The sequence below is a fragment of the Salvelinus namaycush genome, chromosome 29 (genome assembly GCF_016432855.1).
Source record: "Salvelinus namaycush isolate Seneca chromosome 29, SaNama_1.0, whole genome shotgun sequence".
Lineage (NCBI taxonomy): Eukaryota > Metazoa > Chordata > Actinopteri > Salmoniformes > Salmonidae > Salvelinus > Salvelinus namaycush.
The window spans coordinates 1,395,150-1,414,607 of record NC_052335.1 but is presented as its reverse complement, the minus strand read 5'-3'; the positions used below and the strand labels follow the sequence as shown (position 1 = coordinate 1,414,607).

Genomic DNA, 19,458 nt, shown 5'->3' with positions numbered 1-19,458 from the left:
TCAGGCATTTGGAAATTGCTCCCAAGGATGAACCAGACTTGTGGAGGTCTACAATTTTTTTTCTAAGGTCTTAGCTGATTTCTTTATGATTCTCCCATGATGTCAAGCAAAGAGGCACTGAGTTTGAAGGTAGGCCTTGAAATACATCCACAGGTACACCTCCAATTGACTCAAATGATGTCAATATGCCTATCAGAAGCTTCTAAAGCCATGACATAATTTTCTGGAATTTTCCAAGCTTTTTAAAGGCACAGTCAACTTAGTGTATGTAAACTTCTGACCCACTGGAATTGTGATACAGTGAATTATAAGTGAAATAATCTGTCTGTAAACAATTGTTGGAAAAATTACTTGTGTCATGCACAAAGTAGATGTCCTAACTGACTTGCCAAAACTATAGTTTGTTAACAAGAAATTTGTGGAGTGTTTGAAAAATTAGTTTTAATGACTCCAACCTAAGTGTATGTAAACTTCCAACGTCAACTGTAGATGTGCAGATGATGATGTACATGTACATGTACAGAGATACTGGGGTGCAAAAGAGCAAGAGGGTAAGTAATAATTTGGGGATGAGGTAGTCGGGTGTGCTATTTACAGATTGGCTATGTACAGGTAAAGTGATCGGTAAGCTACTCAGACAGCTGATGCTTAAAGTTCGAGAGGGAGATATAAGACCCCAGCTTCAGAGATTTTTGCAATTCGTTCCAGTCATTGGCAGCGGAGAACTGGAAGGATAGGCGGCCAAAGAAAGTGTTTGCTTTGGGGATGACCCATGCAATGTACCTGCTGGAGCGCATGCTACGGTTGGGTGTTGCTATGGTGACCAGTGAGTTGAGACAAGGCGGCGCTTTACCTAGCAGAGACTTATAGATGACCTGGAGCCAGTGGGTTTGGCGACGAATATATAGTGAGGGCCAGCCAACGAGAGCATACATGTCGCAGTGGTGGGTACTATATGGGGCTTTGGTGACAAAACGGATGGCACTGTGATAGACTACATCCAGCTTGCTAAGTAGAGTGTTGGGGCCTATTTAGTAAATGACATCGCCGAATTCAAGGATCGGTAGGATAGTCAGTTTTACGAGGGTATGTTTGGCGGCATGAGTGAAGGAGGCTTTGTTGCGAAATAGGAAGCCGATTCTAGATTTAATTTTGGATTGGAGATGCTTAACGCGAGTCTGGAAGGAGAGTATACAGTCTAGCCAGACACCTAGGTATTTGTAGTTGTCCACATATTCCAAGTCGGAACTGTCCAGAGTAGTGATGCTAGACGGGCGGAAGGGTGCGGGCAGCAATCGGTGGAAGAACATGCATTTAGTTTTACTAGCATTTAAAAGCAGTTGGAGGGCGTTGAAGCTCGCTTGGAGATTTATTAGCACAGTGTCCAAAGAAGGGCCAGACCTGTACAGAATGGTGTCGTCTGCGTAGAGGTGGATCAGAGAATCACCAGCAGCTAGAGCGACGTCGTTGATATATACAGAGAAAAGAGTTAGCCCGAGAATTGAACCCTGTGGCACCCCCATGGAGACTGCCAGAGGTCTGGCCAACAGGCACTCCTTTTTGACACACTGAACTCTATCTGAGAAGTAGTTGGTGAAACAGGCGAGGCAGTCATTTGAGAAGCCAAGGCTATTGAGTCTGCCGATAAGAATGCTGTGATTGACAGAGTCGAAATCATTGGCCAGGTCGATGAATAGGGCTGCACAGCACTGTCTTTTATTGATGGCGGTTATGATATCGTTTGGACCTTGAGCGTGGCAGAGGTGCTCATGACCAGCTTGGAAACCAGATTGCATAGTGGAGAAGGTACGGTGGGATTCGAAATGATTGGTGATCTGTTTGTTAACTTGGCTTTCAAAGATTTTAGAAAGACAGGGCAGGATGGATATAGGTCTATAACAGTTTGGCTCTAGAGTGTCTCCCCCTTTGAAGAGGGGGATGGCCGCAGCAGCTTTCCAATCTTTGGCGATCTCAGACGACACGAAAGAGAGGTTGAATAGGCTAGTAATAGGGGTTGCAACAATTTTGGCAGATAATTTTAGAAAGAGAGAGTTCAGATTGTCTAGCCCAGCTGATTTGTAGGGATCCAGATTATGCATTTCTTTCGGAACATCAGCTGCCTGGATTTGGGTAAAGGTGATGCGTGGGGGGGGGGGGGGGGGGGCAAGTTGCTGCAGGGGGTGCTGAGATGTTGGCCATGGCAGGGGTAGCCAGGTGGAAAGCATGGCCAGCCGTGGAAAAATGCTTTTGAAATTATCGATTATCGTAGATTTATCGGTGGTGACAGTGTTTCCTATCCTCAGTACAGTGGGCAGCTGGGAGGAGGTGCTCTTATTCTCCATGGACATTACAGTGTCTGAAAACATTTTGGAATTGGTGCAGCAGGAAGCAAATTTCTGTGTGAAAAAGCTAGCCTTAGCTTTCCTAATTGACTGAGTATATTGGTTCCTGAAAAGTTGCATATCGCGTGGGCTATTCGATGCTAATGCAGAATGCCACAGGAGGTTTTTGTGCTGGTCAAGGGCAGTCAAGTCTGAGGTGAACCAAGGGCTATATCTGTTCTTAGTTCTACATTTTTTGAATGGGGCATGCTTCTTTAAGATGGAGAGGAAAGCACTTTTGAAGTGCAACCAGACATCCTCTCCTGACGGAATGAAGTCAATATCCTTCCAGGATACCCGGGCCAGGTCGATTAGAAAGGCCTGCTCGCTGAAGTGTTTGAGGGAGTGTTTGACAGTGATGAGTGGTGGTCGTTTGACCGCGGACCCAGTACGCACGCAGGCAATGAGGCAGTGATCGCTGAGATCCTGGTTGAAACAGCAGAGGTGTATTTAGAGGGCAGGTTGGTCAGGATGATATCTAAGAGGGTGCCCATGGTTACGGATTTCGGGTTGTACCTGGTAGGTTCCTTAATGATTTGTGTGAGATTGACGATATCTAGCTTAGATTGTAGGACAGCTGGGGTGTTACGCATATCCCAGTTTAGGTCACCTAACAGTATGAACTCTGTAGATAGATGGGGGGCGATCAATTCACATATGGTGTCCAGGGCACAACTGGGGGCTGAGGGGGTCTATAACAAGCGGCAATGTTGAGAGACTTGTTTCTGGAAAGGTGGATTTTTTAAAGAAGAAGCTCGAATTGTATGGGCACAGACCTGGATAGTATGACAGAACTCTGCAGGCTATCTCTGCAGTAGATTGCAACGCCGTCCCCTTTGGCAATTCTATCTTGTCGGGAAATGTTATAGTTAGGGATGGAAATGTCTGGTTTTTGGATGCCTTCCTAAGCCAGAATTCATACACGGCTAGGGCATCCGGGTTGGCGGAATGGGCTAAAGCAGTGAATAAAACAAACTTAGCTTTTACGGTTACAGAAGTCAACAAATGAGAGCTCCTGGGGAATGGGAGTGATGCTGGGGGCTGCTGGGCCTGGGTTAACCTCTACATCACCAGAGGAACAGAGTAGGAGTTGGATTAGAGTACGGCTAAAGGCTACAAGAACTGGTCATCTAGTGCGTTCGGAACCGAGAGTAAAAGGAGCAGGTTTCTGGGCACTGAAGAATATATTCAAGGCATAATGTACAGGCAAGGGTATGGTAGGATGTGAGTACAGTGGAGGTAAGCCTAGGCATTGAGTGACGATGAGAGAGGTTTTGTCTTTAGATGCACAATTTAAGCCAGGTGAGGTCACCGCATGTGTGGGGGGTGGAACATAAGGGCTAGCTAAGGCATATTGAGCAGGGCTGGAAGCTAAAAAGTGAATTAAGGCAAAAATTATTAACCACAACAGCAAGGTCAGGCATATTGACAAGGCATATTGACTTTAGGGAGAGGCATGTATGGCCTAGTGATCATAGGGTCCAGTAAGTAGCTAGGTGAGCTGGGGGCACGGCGATTCAGACAGCTACTAAGCCGGGGCTAGCAGATGGGCCTCAGGGGGACGTCGCAACAAGAGTCTGTTGAAACCCCCTCGGGCGGTTACGTCAGCAGACCAGTTGTGATTGATCGTCGAGGCTCCGTGTCGGCAGCAAAGGGTCCAGGCCAATTGGCAGAAGAGGTATTGAAGCACAGGAATTATCTAATGGAATTCTTTGGCTAGCCAGGAGAAAGACCTAGCTCCAGGCTAGCTCCAGGCTAACTGGTGCTTGCTTCGGGACAGAAACCCCCTCGGACGGTTACGTCGGTAGACCAGTCGTGATGGAGTAGCGGGGCAAAATAAGTAATTGAAGCCCAGGGATTGCTTGATGGAATCTCTTCAGCTAGCCGGGAGATGGGCCTAGTTCGAGGCTAGCTCCAGGCTAACTAGTAGCTAATTAGCTGGCTAGCTTCAGAAGTGGGTGCCGGTTAAAAAGTGTAAATATAGCAGATCCATACCACATTGGGTGAGGCGGGTTGCAGGAGAGTATGTTCAGTTCGTAGATGGAAAATTAGATTTAAAAAATAATACAAATATATACTAAATATATAAGAAGAAAAAACAATATATTCAAGGGACGGGACAATCAAAACAGACATCCCCACTGCTACTCCATCTTGGATTTATAGAAAAGCTATTGGGAATTTGGGAACGTTTGTTGGTAAGACTGAGATTTGGTGATGGAATTTTCCATATTTTGTGTAGATGTTTCGTATCAGGGTCTTTGTTTTCTTTTACAAAATGGAATGCTCTATTACAATTAGAGGTCGACCGATTAATCGGAATAGCCGATTAATTAGGGCCGATTTCAAGTTTTCATAACAATCGGAAGTCTGTATTTTTGGACACGTATTTTTTTCACCTTTATTTAACTAGGCAAGTCAATTAAGAACACATTCTTATTTACAATGACGGCCTTGGAACGGTGGGTTAACTTCTAGTTCCTCCCAAACCCGGATCCGGGAGCACCCCCATCAGTAAAAAAGCTGACTTGCATAGCCTAGCATAGCGTCACAAGTAAATACTAGCATCTAAATATCATTAAATCACAAGTCCAAGACACCAGATGAAAGATACACATCTTGTGAATCCAGCCATAATTTCTGATTTTTAAAATGTTTTACAGGGAAGACACAATATGTAAATCTATTAGCTAACCACGTTAGCAAAAGACACCACTTTCTTACTCCACCATTTTTTTACTCCATCAGTAGCTATCACAAATTCGACCAAATAAAGATATAAATAGCCACTAACCAAGAAACAACTTCATCAGATGACAGTCTGATAACATATTTATTGTATAGCATATGTTTTGTTAGAAAAATTTGCATATTTCAGGTATAAATCATAGTTTACCATTGCAGCCACCATCACAACTCTCACCAAAGCGACTAGAATAACTACAGAGAGCAACGTGTATTACCTAATTACTCATCATAAAACATTTCTTAAAAATACACAGCGTACAGCAATTGAAAGACACAGATCTTGTGAATCCAGACAATATTTCAGATTTTCTAAGTGTTTTACAGCGAAAACACAATATAGCGTTATATTAGCTTACCACAATAGCAAACATCACAACAGCATTGATTCAAGGCAAAAATAGCGATAACGTATAAACCACCAAAATATATTAATTTTTTCACTAACCTTCTCAGAATTCTTCAGATGACAGTCCTATAACATCATATTACACAATGCATATAGAGTTTGTTCGAAAATGTGCATATTTAGCGGCACAAATCGTGGTTATACAATGAGAATAGTGGCCAAAAATTCAAGCAATCTGTCCGGCGCCATCTTGGAGAGGCACCTATTCTAATCGAAAACTATTCATAAACTTGACTAAAAAATACAAGTTGGACAGCAAATGAAAGATAAATTAGTTCTTAATGCAATCGCTGTGTTCGATTTTTAAAATTAACGTTACTGCGCAATACAGCGTGCGCCAAAGCGAGACCGCACCATAATTCATGGCGGAATTATTATTTGACATTTGTCAACATAAGTACGAATTAACAGCATAAAGACTGCTTACTATTAGCTGAGCTTCCATCAGAATCTTGGGCAAGGTGTCCTTTCTCCAGAACAATCGTCTTTGGGTTGAAAGATGTCCTCTTCTCCTGTCGAAATAGCAGCTAACGATAGCCACCCACTGGAGACGTGTCCAACTCGTGAAAGCGCATGACAAAGAAATCCCAGAAAATCGCAATAAACTGCTATAAACTGCTATAAGTCGGTTTAAATTAACTACCTTATGATGTCTTTAACACCTATAACGAATAAAAACATGACCGGAGATATAGAACTACTAAAACGAAAGCGTTTGCAGGACGCCATTGTGATGTCTTCTTGCGCCAGGCGCACCGTTGAAAAGGACGGTACTTCCGTTCCACGGTCTTATATAGGGTCCCAGATTGCGCAATCCACTCCATTCAAATTCTCCCCGCTTACTGACATCTAGAGGAAGACGTATACAGTGCATGTAGCCCGATGGCTTACATGGGGACTTATAAACTGACCTCAGAACAGGGACCTCGATTTCTGAAATGTCACTCCCTGACAGGAAATGTGCTGCAGAATGAGTTCTGTTTCACTCAGATAAATAATTCAAACGGTTTTAGAAACTAGAGAGTGTTTTCTATCCAATAGTAATAATAATATGCATATTGTACGAGCAAGAATTGAGTACGAGGCAGTTTAATTTGGGAACTCATTTTTACAAAGTCGAAATGGCGCCCCCATAGGCTCAAGAGGTTAACTGCCTTGTTCAGGTGCAGAACGACAGATTTTTACCTTGTCAGCTCGAGGATTCAATCTTGCAACCTTACGGTTAACTAGTCCAACGCTCTAACCACCGGCCTCTCATTGCACTCCACGAGGAGCCTGCCTGTTACACGAATGCAGTAAGAAGCCAAGGTAAGTTGCTAGCTAACATTAAACTTATCTTATAAAAAACAATCAATCAATCAATCATAATCACTAGTTAACTACACATGGTTGATGATATTACTACTTTATCTAGCGTGTCCTGCGTTGCGCATTCGCGAAAAAGGACTGTCGTTGCTCCAATGTGTACCTAACCATAAACATCAATGCCTTTCTTAAAATCAATACACAAGTATATATTTTTAAACCTGCATATTTAGTTAATATTGCCTGGTAACATGAATTTCTTTGTGTCACTTCTCTTGCAACAGAGTCAGGGTATATGCAGCAGTTTGGGCCGCCTGGCTCGTTGCGAACTGTGTGAAGACTATTTCTTCCTAACAAAGACAGCCAACTTCGCCAAACGGGATGATTTAACAAAAGTGCATTTGCGAAAAAAGCACAATCGTTGCACGACTGTACCTAACCATAAACATCAATGCCTTTCTTAAAATCAATACACAGAAGTATATATTTTTAAACCTGCATATTTAGCTAAAAGAAATCCAGGTTAGCAGGCAATATTAACCAGGTGAAATTGTGTCACATCTCTTGCGTTCATTGCACGAGTATATGCAACAGTTTGGGCCGCCTGGCTCGTTGCAAACTAATTTGCCAGAATTTTACGTAATTATGACATAACATTGAAGGTTGTGCAATGTAACAGGAATATTTAGACTTATGGATGCTACCCGTTAGATAAAATTCGGAACGGTTCCGTATTTCACTGAAAGAATAAATGTTTTGTTTTCGAGATGATAGTTTCCGGATTCGACCATATTAATGACCTAAGGCTCGTATTTCTGTGTGTTATTATGTTATAAATAAGTCTATGATTTGATAGAGCAGTCTGACTGAGCGATGGTAGGCACCAGCAGGCTCGTAAGCATTCATTCAAACAGCAATTTTGTGCGTTTTTCCAGCAGCTCGTCGCTGTGCTTCAAGCCTTCAAGCCTGTTTATGACTTCAAGCCTATCAACTCCCGAGATTAGGCTGGTGTAACTAGCTAGCCATGTCAAATGGCTAGCTAGTTAGCGGGGTGCGCGCTAGTAGCGGTTCAAACGTCACTCGCTCTGAGACTTGGAGTAGTTGTTCCCCTTGCTCTGCATGGGTAACGCTGCTTCGAGGGTGGCTGTTGTCGATGTGTTCCTAGTTCGAGCTCAGGTAGAAGCGAGGAGAGGGACGGAAGCTATACTGTTACACTGGCAATACTAAAGTGCCTATAAGAACATCCAATAATCAAAGGTATATGAAATACAAATCGTATAGAGAGAAATAGTCCTATAATAACTACAACCTAAAACTTCTTACCTGGGAATGTTGAAGACTCATGTTAAAAGGAACCACCAGCTTTCATATGTTCTCATGATCTGAGCAAGGAACTTAAACGTTAGCTTTCTTACATGGCACATATTGCACTTTTACTTTTTTCTCCAACACTTTGTTTTTGCATTATTTAAACCAAATTGAACATGTTTCATTATTTATTTGAGGCTAAATTGATTTTATTGATGTATTATATTAAGTTAAACTAAGTGTTCATTCAGCATTGTTGTAATTGTCATTATTACAAATACATTTTAAAAATCGGTACCGGCTTTTTTTTTGGTCCTCCAATAATCGGTATCGGTATCGGCGTTGAAAAACCATAATCGGTCGACCTCTAATTACAATCTATTTACAGTATTTATACAACCACATTAATTAATCTAGCTTGATATTTTCTGATGAGTAAACATACTAACTACATATGGGTAGCTAATTAGAAAAATAACAGTTAGGTTTGATGGCACCTCCTAACGTGCGGCACCCTTCATCTGTATCTCAGCCAGTAGCACTACCATGTGTCCCATGACAAATTAATCCTATTATCCCCTTGGCCACACAAACACACACAAACACACAAATACAGAAAGAGAGAGACACCTACACTCACCTCTCTGTAACTCTCTGTAAGGTGTTATCTGAGGGTCAAGGAACATCAACCTCTCTTCCTGTGTGAACCCAAGCCCTTCTCCCCATCTCTCCCTTCCTCCCCCATGTCTCATGTTCTCCCCCATCTCTGCCTTCTCTACCTTCCTCCATCTCTCCCTTCTTCCCCATCTCCCTCTTCCTACCCCATCTCTGGCCTCAATTATTGAGTGTCATATTGAGTGTCATATAAGAAAGAGGGCTGTTCATCAAAGATCATCATGGCTCCAGTGTGAGAGGATGTATACCATAGAAGTTTCCACTCTAAACCGCCATGGAACTTATAGCCATAGCATGAAACCAAAGAATCCAACCATAGTTTAAGTCTATGTGGGCTGTGTTCAGTTGTGAATGCAGCCAAAATGGCTCTGATTTAGGTGACAATGAACAGCGGACTAAAGAAGAACACAACTCCATGGAGGCTCAGTAGATTCCACCGCTCCTGTCGTTGTGGGTGGTGTGGGTGGATGGCAGCTGTCTGTTTTTACGAGCATGTGCCCTGGAAGAAATTAGTTCCAATCCCGATGCACAGAGCAAATGAGAAACATACAAAGGGGGTCGGCCCTTAAGATGAACGACAGGGAGGATCTGTCTCTCGTTTTCCCTACCCTGGAACGACCTCAGATACCTCTACACGACAAGCCTCCCTCAGCATTCCTCAGCAAGAATGCATGCGTGTGTGTGTGTGTGTGTGCAGCAGACACACCTGAGGGTGTGTGCACAGTGCAGCTGTCTCCATGTTAATATACTGTAGCAGCTGATAAACTAATGTACTAAAGAAGTGCTGTAGGAAGTCACGCTGACACTATATAACTCAGACACCTGCAAGGATACTTGCTGGGATGTGTGTGTGTGTGTGTGTGTGTGTGTGTGTGTGTGTGTGTGTGTGTGTGTGTGTGTGTGTGTGTGTGTGTGTGTGTGTGTGTGTGTGTGTGTGCGTGTGCGTGGTGTGTGTGTGATTCTGACACCAGGCCACTCTTTAGAGAACTAATGTACTAATGAGCCCAAGCCAAGAGAGAAGGCTTTGGTCGACATAGCTCAGACCAATGAATAATGAGTCTGTTCCTGTATGCATTAGAAGCGGTTTCAACGGTTGCACTCACTCTCCTAGGTGTCATCAAAGCATTATTGCCAGCAAGACTCAAGTAGAGGTTCTCCCTTCTCTTTATGTTTGAGAACTACCCTGCCGACCTCCCCTCTCTCTCTCAATTCAATTTCAGAAGTTTACATACACTAAGTTGCTGTGCCTTTAAACAGCTTGGGAAATTCCAGAAATGGCTTTAGAAGCTTCTGATAGGCAAATTGACATCATTTGAGTCAATTGGAGGTGTACCTGTGGATGTATTTCAAGGCCTACCTTCAAACTCAGTGCCTATTTGCTTGACATCATGGGAAAATCATAAAGAAATCATCCAAGACCTCAGCAAAAATGTGTTGACCTCCACAAGTCTGGTTCATCCTTGGGAGAAATTTTCAAACACCTGAAGGTACCATGTTCATCTGTACAAACAATTGTACACAAGTATAAACACCATGGGACCACGCAGACATCATACCGCTCAGGAAGGAGAAGCGTTCTGTCTCCTAGAGATAAATGTACTTCGGTGCGAAAAGTGCAAATCAATCCCAGAACAACCGCAAAGGACCTTGTGAAGATGCTGGAGGAAACAGGTACAAAAGTATCTATATCCACAGTAAAACAAGTTCTATATCGACATAACCTGAAAGGCCGCTCAACAAGGAAGAAGCCACTGCTCCAAAACCGCCATAAAAAAGCCAGACTACGGTTTGCAACTGCACATGGGGACAAAGATCATACTTTTTGGAGAAATGTCCTCTGGTCTGATGAAACAACAATGGCCATAATGCCCATTAAGACCATCGTTATGTTTGAAGGAAAAAGGGGGATGCTTGCAAGCCGAAGAACACCATCCCAACCGTGAAGAACGGAGGTGGCAGTATAATGTTGTGGGGGTGCTTTGCTGCAGGAGGGACTGGTGCACTTCACAAAATAGATGGCATCATGAGTTAGGAGAATTATGTGGATATATTGAAGCATCCTCTCAAGACATCAGTCAGGAAGTTAAAGCTTGGTCGCAACTGAGTCTTCCAAATGGACAATGACCCCAATCATACTTCCAAAGTTGTGACAAAATGGCTTAAGGACAACAAAGTCAAGGTATTGGAGTGGCCATCACAAAGCCCTGACCTCAATCCTATAGAAAATTTGTGGGCAGAACTGAAAAAGTGTGTGCGAGCAAGGAGGCCTACAAACCTGACCCAGTTAAACCAGCTCTGTCAGGAGGAATAGGACAAAATTCACCCAACTTATTGTGGGAAGCCTGTGGAAGGCTACCCGAAACGTTTGACCCAAGTTAAACAATTTAGAGGCAATGCCACCAAATACTAATTAAGTGTATGTAAACTTCTGACCCACTGGGAATGTGATGAAAGAAATTAAAGCTGAAATAAATAATTTTCTATTATTCTGACATTTCACATTTTTAAAATAAAGTGGTGATCCTAACTGACCTAAGACAGGGATTTTTTACTCGGATTAAATGTCAGGAATTGTGGAAAACTGAGTTTAAAACTGAGTTTACATAAGGTGTATGTAAACTTCCGACTTCAACTATATATATATATATATATATATATATACACACCAGTCTCAACGTCAACAGTGAAGAGGCAACTCCGGGATGCTGGCCTTCTAGGCAGAGTTGCAACAAAAATGCCATATCTCAGACTGGCCAATAAAAAGAAAAGATTAAGATGGGCAAAATAACACAGAAACTGGACAGAGGAACTCTGCCTAGAAGGCCAGCATCCCGGAGTCGCCACTTCACGTTGAGAATGGTGTTTTGCGGGTACCATTTAATGAAGCTGACATTTGAGGACTTGTGAAGTGTCTGTTTCTCAAAATAGATACTTTAATGTACTTGTCCTCTTGCTCAGTTGTGCACCGGGGCCTCCCACTCCTCTTTCTATTCTGGTTAGAGCCAGTTTGAGCTGTTCTGTGAAGGGAGTAGTACACAGCGTTATACGAATTCTTCAGTTTCTTGGCAATTTCTCGCATGGAATGGTCTTCATTTCTCAGAACAAGAATAGACAGGCCAGTTTTAGAAGAAAGTATTTTTTTCTGGACATTTTGAGTCATTAATCAAACCCACAAATTCTGATTCTCCAGATACTCAACTAGTCTAAAGAAGGACAGTTGTATTGCTTCTTTAATCTGCACAACATTTTTCAGCTGTGCTAACATAATTGCAGAAGGGTTTTCTAATGATCAATTAGCCTTTAAAAATCATAAACTCGCATTAGCTAACACAACGGGCCATTGGAACACATGAGTGATGGTTGCTGATAATGGGCCTCTGTACGGCTATGTAGATATTCCATAAAAAATTAGCCGTTTCCAGCTATAATTGTCATTAACAATGTCTACACTGTATTTCTGATCAATTTGATGTTATTGTAATGGACAAAAGAATGTGCTTTTCTTTCGAAAACAAGGACATTTCTAAGTGACCCCAAACTTTTGAACGGTACTGTATGTATTTAGTCCTTGCCTGTGAATGTTCTAAAGGTGATGGAAGTATAGTGTCTCTAGACAGGCTCCGCGCGCAGAGTGGAGAAGAAGAGGCCCGCTGTCTGAAGCCTTGGTCTGGAGTTGGAGAGCTGGCTGAAAGGAGAGCATAGATCCTCAATGTGAGGCGGCCTTGAAAGAGACCCTTTGTCCAAGATTAAATGGCTCCGCACTGGCAGATACTATATAAATGGGCTGTACAGTGGTTCCTCCTTTAAAAGTTGTGACTTTGCACCGCTGGACTTAGAGGTACCCAGCGTCACGGCTTCATTGCTCCAGACCACCACAAGGGGGAGTTAGAGCACTCATTATGCATTTGGGTCCCAAGATTTTTATGTAACCAATCATATCAAGTGGTTCCAATGATGAATTTTGACCCGAGCCACCCTTGCCTTTGTTGCGTTCTTCAACAAAGATGGCTGACAAAACATTACGGTGGAACCAGACGTAAGTTGTTATACCATCATAATGAGTCAAGCCAAAAATGTACAATTGAGAGGAATATGTTAGTTAATGTAGAGACAAACGTTTGTGCGTATTTTTTGTCATAAAGTTAATTTACGAAAATTGCTAATTAGCAAGTTATCTGACTAGCTAACATTAGCCAGCTAGCTAGTGTTAGGTGAATGAATTTGTAATTCGTGTTGTTTTAGGGACTCCTGAGAAAACCAGCAAACCAGGCTGTTATCTTGTGAAACAGTGGATGTAAAGAATCTAACTAGCTAAAGTATTTACTGCAAATTGAATGTACAATTGTGTAAGCTTGCCTTGAAATGCAGCTGAAGTAACATAGCTAGCTAACTATTTACTTGCTTGTTGTGTAGTGGAGGATAAAAATAACTGTATGCCTATGGATGTGTAGCTAGCTACAGTATGTAGCCGATCTGTGTATGGACCCTAAAACGTTAGGTTCTGAACTAATATTCATACCAATCTATGAACCTCAGCCATCATAGTTCTTGTATCAACTTCAAGTCTGAATGGCATTAATGAAGCCTATGGATAGAGTAGAATATAATAACTTTATTGTGCCAAGGATGCAAGTCCTATATACACATGTACTGTAGTTATTACCATGCATGAGATTCCCACATTGTAGCCTGTACATTGAATATATTCACTGATCATATACTCTTCCTTAGCAAATAAAGGTGCGGTTCAGGTATTATTATAACTTCAGTCATATCAAACTCCATTATTTGAATGATGCTGTGTCTGCATGTATGTATTACAATTATACACTTCAACAGTGTTTACCACTCCTGCTCCTGGGACATCAATGATTACACATTGTGACTATGCAACAGACTAGAAACATGATTGATTTGTAATTCATATATACAGAAAAAAACTATGCATATCTAACTCCCTTCATCTGCATTCATCTGAGGACACAGGATAGAATTTCAATGAGACACTTCATTTCAACCAGTGGAGAATGTGAAACACTTTATTGAAAGAAGTTCATTATTCAGGTGTTATAAATACATGATACATGCATTATAATTATTGTAATGAAACAGCAGAGAGCAGGTCTCGAACCCTCGACCTTCTAGCCCGAAGTCCGGTGCGATATCGACTGGGCCGCAAAAGCATGCTCGTGCGCAAAAGCATGCTCGTGCGGCAGAGTCGATTTCCGCGCTTATAAACCCAGGGTCGTTACACTACTCCCTCCTTTCAAAGAGCGCGTCCTCACGCTAGCTTGCGACTCTACGTCTTACAGGAACGCGCTCACCGGCCAAGCACACGCACTGCCGTGGATGCAAGGTCCGATCACTTCTGACACCAATGTAATGAAACAGCAGGGAGCAGGTCTCGAACCCTCGACCTTCTAGCCCGAGGTCCGGCGCGCTATCGACTGTGCCGCAAAAGCATGCTCAAGCGGCAGAGTCGATTTCCGCGCTTATAAACCCAGGGTCGTTACATTATGATAATTGTAATATTATAAATACAAGTTCAAACTGTACTTAAATGCACATATGGTGTGCATTGAAGAAAGACGAGGTGGGGAGAGAGGTGTTGAAGACAGAAAGGGAAAGAGGTAAGAACAGCGGCAGACAGCATATGATTCATGAATTACAGTGCTACCCTAATATTCTCTCAGTTCATTACAATTACGGTGTCTCCTAACCAGCCTTGGGCCCCCAGTTGGATCGAAAGTTATCTTATTAAGAGCAGGTGAGGTGGCGATGACGGGACTGGCTTCCTATCTCACATCAAAACATACCTGCAGACGAGAGAGCATGATTAAGCCTTGTTTTTTTTTATTCTTACACGGTCAGTCATCTTAAATCAGGAGGTGAAATGCAAAACTGACCTTGGATCATTAACTCTGGGACTACTACATCTCTGTCTGTATTTCAATGTGAAGCATCTCTTTAATAATACTTCCTGTTGACCCGACCAAGTGACATCTCACCTATGATCATGGTATGCCCTCTATGTAGCCAGTTCAGATGCGGGAGGGGTTCACCAAAACAGCTGATATAGCCTAGAGGATTTAGGGAGAAGGGGGAGAGGGATGAAGTGAAGAAGAGAGACTGTTATTGTGTGTGTGTCTGGTCTCACCTGGTGTCCACACTAAGTGACTACAGAGTACTTTATGCTGAAACAGACACATGAGGACAAACAATAGAAGATAATGTCAATAGAAGATACTGTATGTGACGCAGACACCTATCGGAGTGTACCTGAAACATTTAAATATAGAGGGCTATGTATCTCACCACTTGGATATTGCAAGGCTAACCCCCAGGGAAATCATGACTTAGCAGCAACAGATAGTCCAGTGACAGATAGTCCAGTTTATGTGGTGTAAATCTGAAAATGAACAGCTGACATCTTAAAGGTTTTTTAATTAATGCATGTGAGACAGGTTCCATGTACAACAAGACAGGCAGAGATGGAGAAAAAGAACACAAACAAGTTTACCTCTGGTTATGGACACTTTTGCTAGCGATAAAGCTTCCACGGCGGACAGTGAACAACTGGCAATATCTACATTTTTGACCCCTTGGTCAGCTCGGTCTCTGAAAGTAAAGAAAACAGCTTATTTGTTATAGATATGAAAACAATAACAGATATGACCGTTCAATCTAAAGCAGCAGATGTCATTTTTAGGATACGTCAATACAGCCCAGTGCTGCTTACCTGAGATGACAACATCTTCGTAGGTGTCCGCTTTGACTTCCTTTGTGTCGGGAAAAAGTTGCTTCCAGAACAATTCTTTTTGATTGAAAATAAAAAAGGTTTTGCTCTCGACAAAAAGACACAAATGTACCTCAATAGCATATAACAATTTGCCTGTGAATAACCACTCTTTCATACAAACGTGCTACTGTGTGCAGAATTCTTGACGCACAACCGAAGATGCTGCCATATCCTGCCAGCACGCCCACATGCGAGCCATTCAGGAGCAGAATGATGACCCGTGGAAGAGGGAAAGGAATGAGATAGGAACAGCAATTTGTTGCAAGTTGGGGAGGAGGGCTAATAGCTGAACAATAGACTATTCAACCTTTACTAAAGAATAGTCTAATAGCCGAGCTAGGTGTGAAAAAAAAAACTCCTATCACAGACCAGATTTGCCATAACGACCAAGGGGTAGCTTGCTACTCAATGTAATAAAGTAATGACTTTTCAAATAAGTTACCTTACACGTTATGTTGGCTGACAATTTGTTAACTATGCTCTCCTTACGAACCACATACCATATCATTACAGCAGTATGTACCGGGTATGTTAGCTAGCTACCTAACGTTAGTAGTTATACATCAAACTTGCCATCTAACTATAGGCTATCTAACTACCCTCTTGACTTGATTATTCTCATCATTCTTAGCTTAGCTAAATGGTATAGTCGTTGTGCTTTCTCAATGGACATTCGCGTGCTTTCGTAAATTCGCTCTGGCTAGCTACCGGCTGGACAATAGAACGGGCCGAAAAACGGCTTAAGAACGTTGGCTAAACTGGAACACTAGCGCGAGCCCATAGCAAATTGATGGAATCGAACGTTCGCAGAGCCTGTTTTGACTGGAGTGATGCTTAGAATTCCATAAAAAATGTATCCCTTTTTATTTTACCACTACAATCTGTTCGTCGGACGAAACTGGAAAAAAACCACTTGTGTAGAAAGTTAACATCCGCACCTCGATGGTGTCAACTGTGCGTAATGAAAAAGTAGGGATTTTTTTTTTTAAATCTCTGACTATTTCTGGTCTTGCGATCGATTACAATGGGGCCTGTGTAACAGTTTTGCTTCCGTCCCTCTCCTCGCCCCTACCTGGGCTCGAACCAGGGACCCTCTGCACACAGACAACAGCCACCATCGAAGCACCGTTAGCTTGGGTGCTTGACTGCCCTTGTAAGGCCAGAATGCTCAAATCAACCCTACTCCTCGGCCCGAATGTCCAGTGTGCGCTCTGAGAGCGAAACGTCTGAATTTACAAACTGACAATTTTTCTCTGAACGGAAACACCATAATATTAATCAAATTAATTAAGCCAAATGTCTTAAAATCAATCTCATATACTATGTTATTACAAAAAAGGTTTTAAATTCTCTGGTAATGCCAATACGGAGTACTATCAAATGCTTCTCAAAGATGAACTCTGGTGGTCAAACCAGCAATAACTTGCAGTAACAGAAGAAATGGCTGAGAATGAAACGACGTGCCACAGAATGCTGCAGCAGTACGCAGGGTGTGCCGCAGAATGACGCAACTTCTAAAGGAGGAACCATTGTAACTCACTCATGACGACATTCCGACATGACCGTTTTTAGGTGGCTATTGAAGATTGTTGTGGCTGGACATAGATTTTTTATTACACCTGTGGTCTGCCTGTCTGTCTGACATTTATTAAGTACTTTGGTTACCCTTGACTTGAGTTCACTAGCCTGTGAATCTGTGCTGCCAGTGGATTTGCCATAATACGACTGTTGGACTGTAGTCCCTCTGAATATTATCACATTCTACATATCTATACCTGTTTCTTCACAGGAGAGTCCACGTATCTCGATGACCACGGACCCCCAGCTCCCAGGGTAAGACCTCTTTATTTTTCATCACTCCATCTTTCTATACCTCACACTACATCTTAGCCATGCTCTCCACCCTCTTTCTCTTCCCCTCTCCTTGTGCTTGTCTTTATTTTACACTCCCCTTTTCTTTCCCCCCATCTCTCTCTGATGTGCTGCCCTGTGTTGTGTGCCAGTCCAGTCCAGGCAGGATAAGGGTGAGGTCTATGTCTGGAGGAGCTGTGAGTGAACTCACTCTAAATACTAAATACTGAGACAGACAGACAGACAGACAGACAGACAGACAGACAGACAGACAGACAGACAGACAGACAGACAGACAGACAGACAGACAGACAGACAGACAGACAGACAGACAGACAGACAGACACACACACACACACTGGGGCCTTGTGTCTGGCCAGCTGCATCGGTCTGCCTCGATCTCACTTCTATTTCTTCTCACCCTTTCTATTTCTATCCTTTCTTTTTCAACCTTTATCCACAGTTTCTTTCATCCACTAGTTTCGCCCTTCTACCTACCACCTGTCTATATCATCCTCTCTTTGATCCACCTCTCTTTCAGTCTATTTTTCCTGTCTCACATTCCCCCTTCTCTCTCTCTCTGTGCTGCGGTGACAGATTTATCAATCCAACTCACAAATTGGATAATTACGGTGTTGTGTTTTTTTGGTGGGAGACACATTTCTGTGTTCGTGAACGTGTCTAGGCTAGCTATATTTGGCTATGTGTTCAGAGTTTATCTGGTGTGTGTGTGTGCTTGTGTGTGAGGAGAGGTCTGGCTACGTGTCTGTTTGGAGCTGACCTAAAGGTCTGGCTGTTTTGATTAATCCTGGCAACATCTGGCCCATGTTTATATGTTATTATGTTGACTTGGAGAGGTCTGTTGTAGTGTTGGCCACTAACCCAGGCTAACTTTGAGGTAAAGTACAAGCCATGGTATTTTCTATCTGAACAGGGGCTGGTGTGAACTGTGGCGTAACTGTCTGGACTGTGGTGATCAGAAGCGCTGAGATGGGCCAGGAGTTTTTCCTGACCACTTGACCAAGATAACATGGTCACATGGACAGGAATAACTGTGGACGAGAGAACTGGTGGCTGGCTCATATCAACCTTGCTTTTGTACTGCTAGGATTTAACGGAGAGGCTGTTGGCCATCTGGAAAGGCTGACTGGTCAGAGTCGGGATAAGCCAAAGGCAGCCAGGAACAGCTTGTCTGTTTCCTAAGTCATAATGATGAATCCAAACTATTTCTTTATCATAGAACACGGACACAGTAGCACTGCAATCTGTTAAATCACTGACTAGTGGGATTATAATGGAGAGAAAGGACTGATAGACTACTACTTTAAAGCCCTGTGCTCTTGTGTGGGCTATACTGGCTGGTACTGTATTACTAATTATACTTGTGGTTAACCCCCTCTTTTTCTTCCCTCCTTTCAGCTCAAAGTTTAGCCGCTAGCTACCATTAGCAACCACATCAGATGGTTTATACTGGGGTGGCTAAGCCCCTAGTTTTCCCTGCCCTCTGTGACGGCAACATTGCTATTAGCCGCGTCTGTCATTATGTCATCCTCTCAGACAGTGATGGTAATGCTACGTTAGCGGCTAACGCTACGTGAGATGTGGCATCCTCTAATTTGCCCCTTAAACTGAAGTTGTTTGGCTATTTCTGACAGAGGCTTAGTTAAGTATACCTTAACTGGTTATGGCAAAGCATGCTCTTAATGGAAGGAATTTCTGTTTTGAAGGTATTTGAAAAGTGTAAAAAGAGCTAAACTTAAATAAAAGCAAAAGCCCTCAAACTATAAGGTGTAAGGAAACGCGCAACGGTATGCAAGTCTCTCGTGTTTTGGGACACATTTCCCTGAAATTGGCTGTTTGGATTCATGGCATGCACACGTATGAATTTAGCCCTGTATCTGAGCAAGACGAAAAACCCCAAAATAACAAGTAGCGACTGTTTTCCTGTTTCTTAACATATTTTATTCCCCATTGGCCAGTATTTT

At 42.7% G+C, this 19,458-nt stretch overlaps 1 protein-coding gene across 1 annotated transcript in view; it reads left to right on the top strand.

The window, feature by feature from the left end:
- usta (uronyl 2-sulfotransferase a) overlaps nt 1-19,458 on the top strand; it is a 205,422-nt gene that overhangs the window by 149,299 nt on the left and 36,665 nt on the right. The window contains exon 2 of the mRNA XM_038968668.1: nt 17,412-17,455. Within this exon, the coding sequence (XP_038824596.1) occupies nt 17,412-17,455 (44 nt within the window). The remainder of the gene's footprint in view (nt 1-17,411; nt 17,456-19,458) is intronic.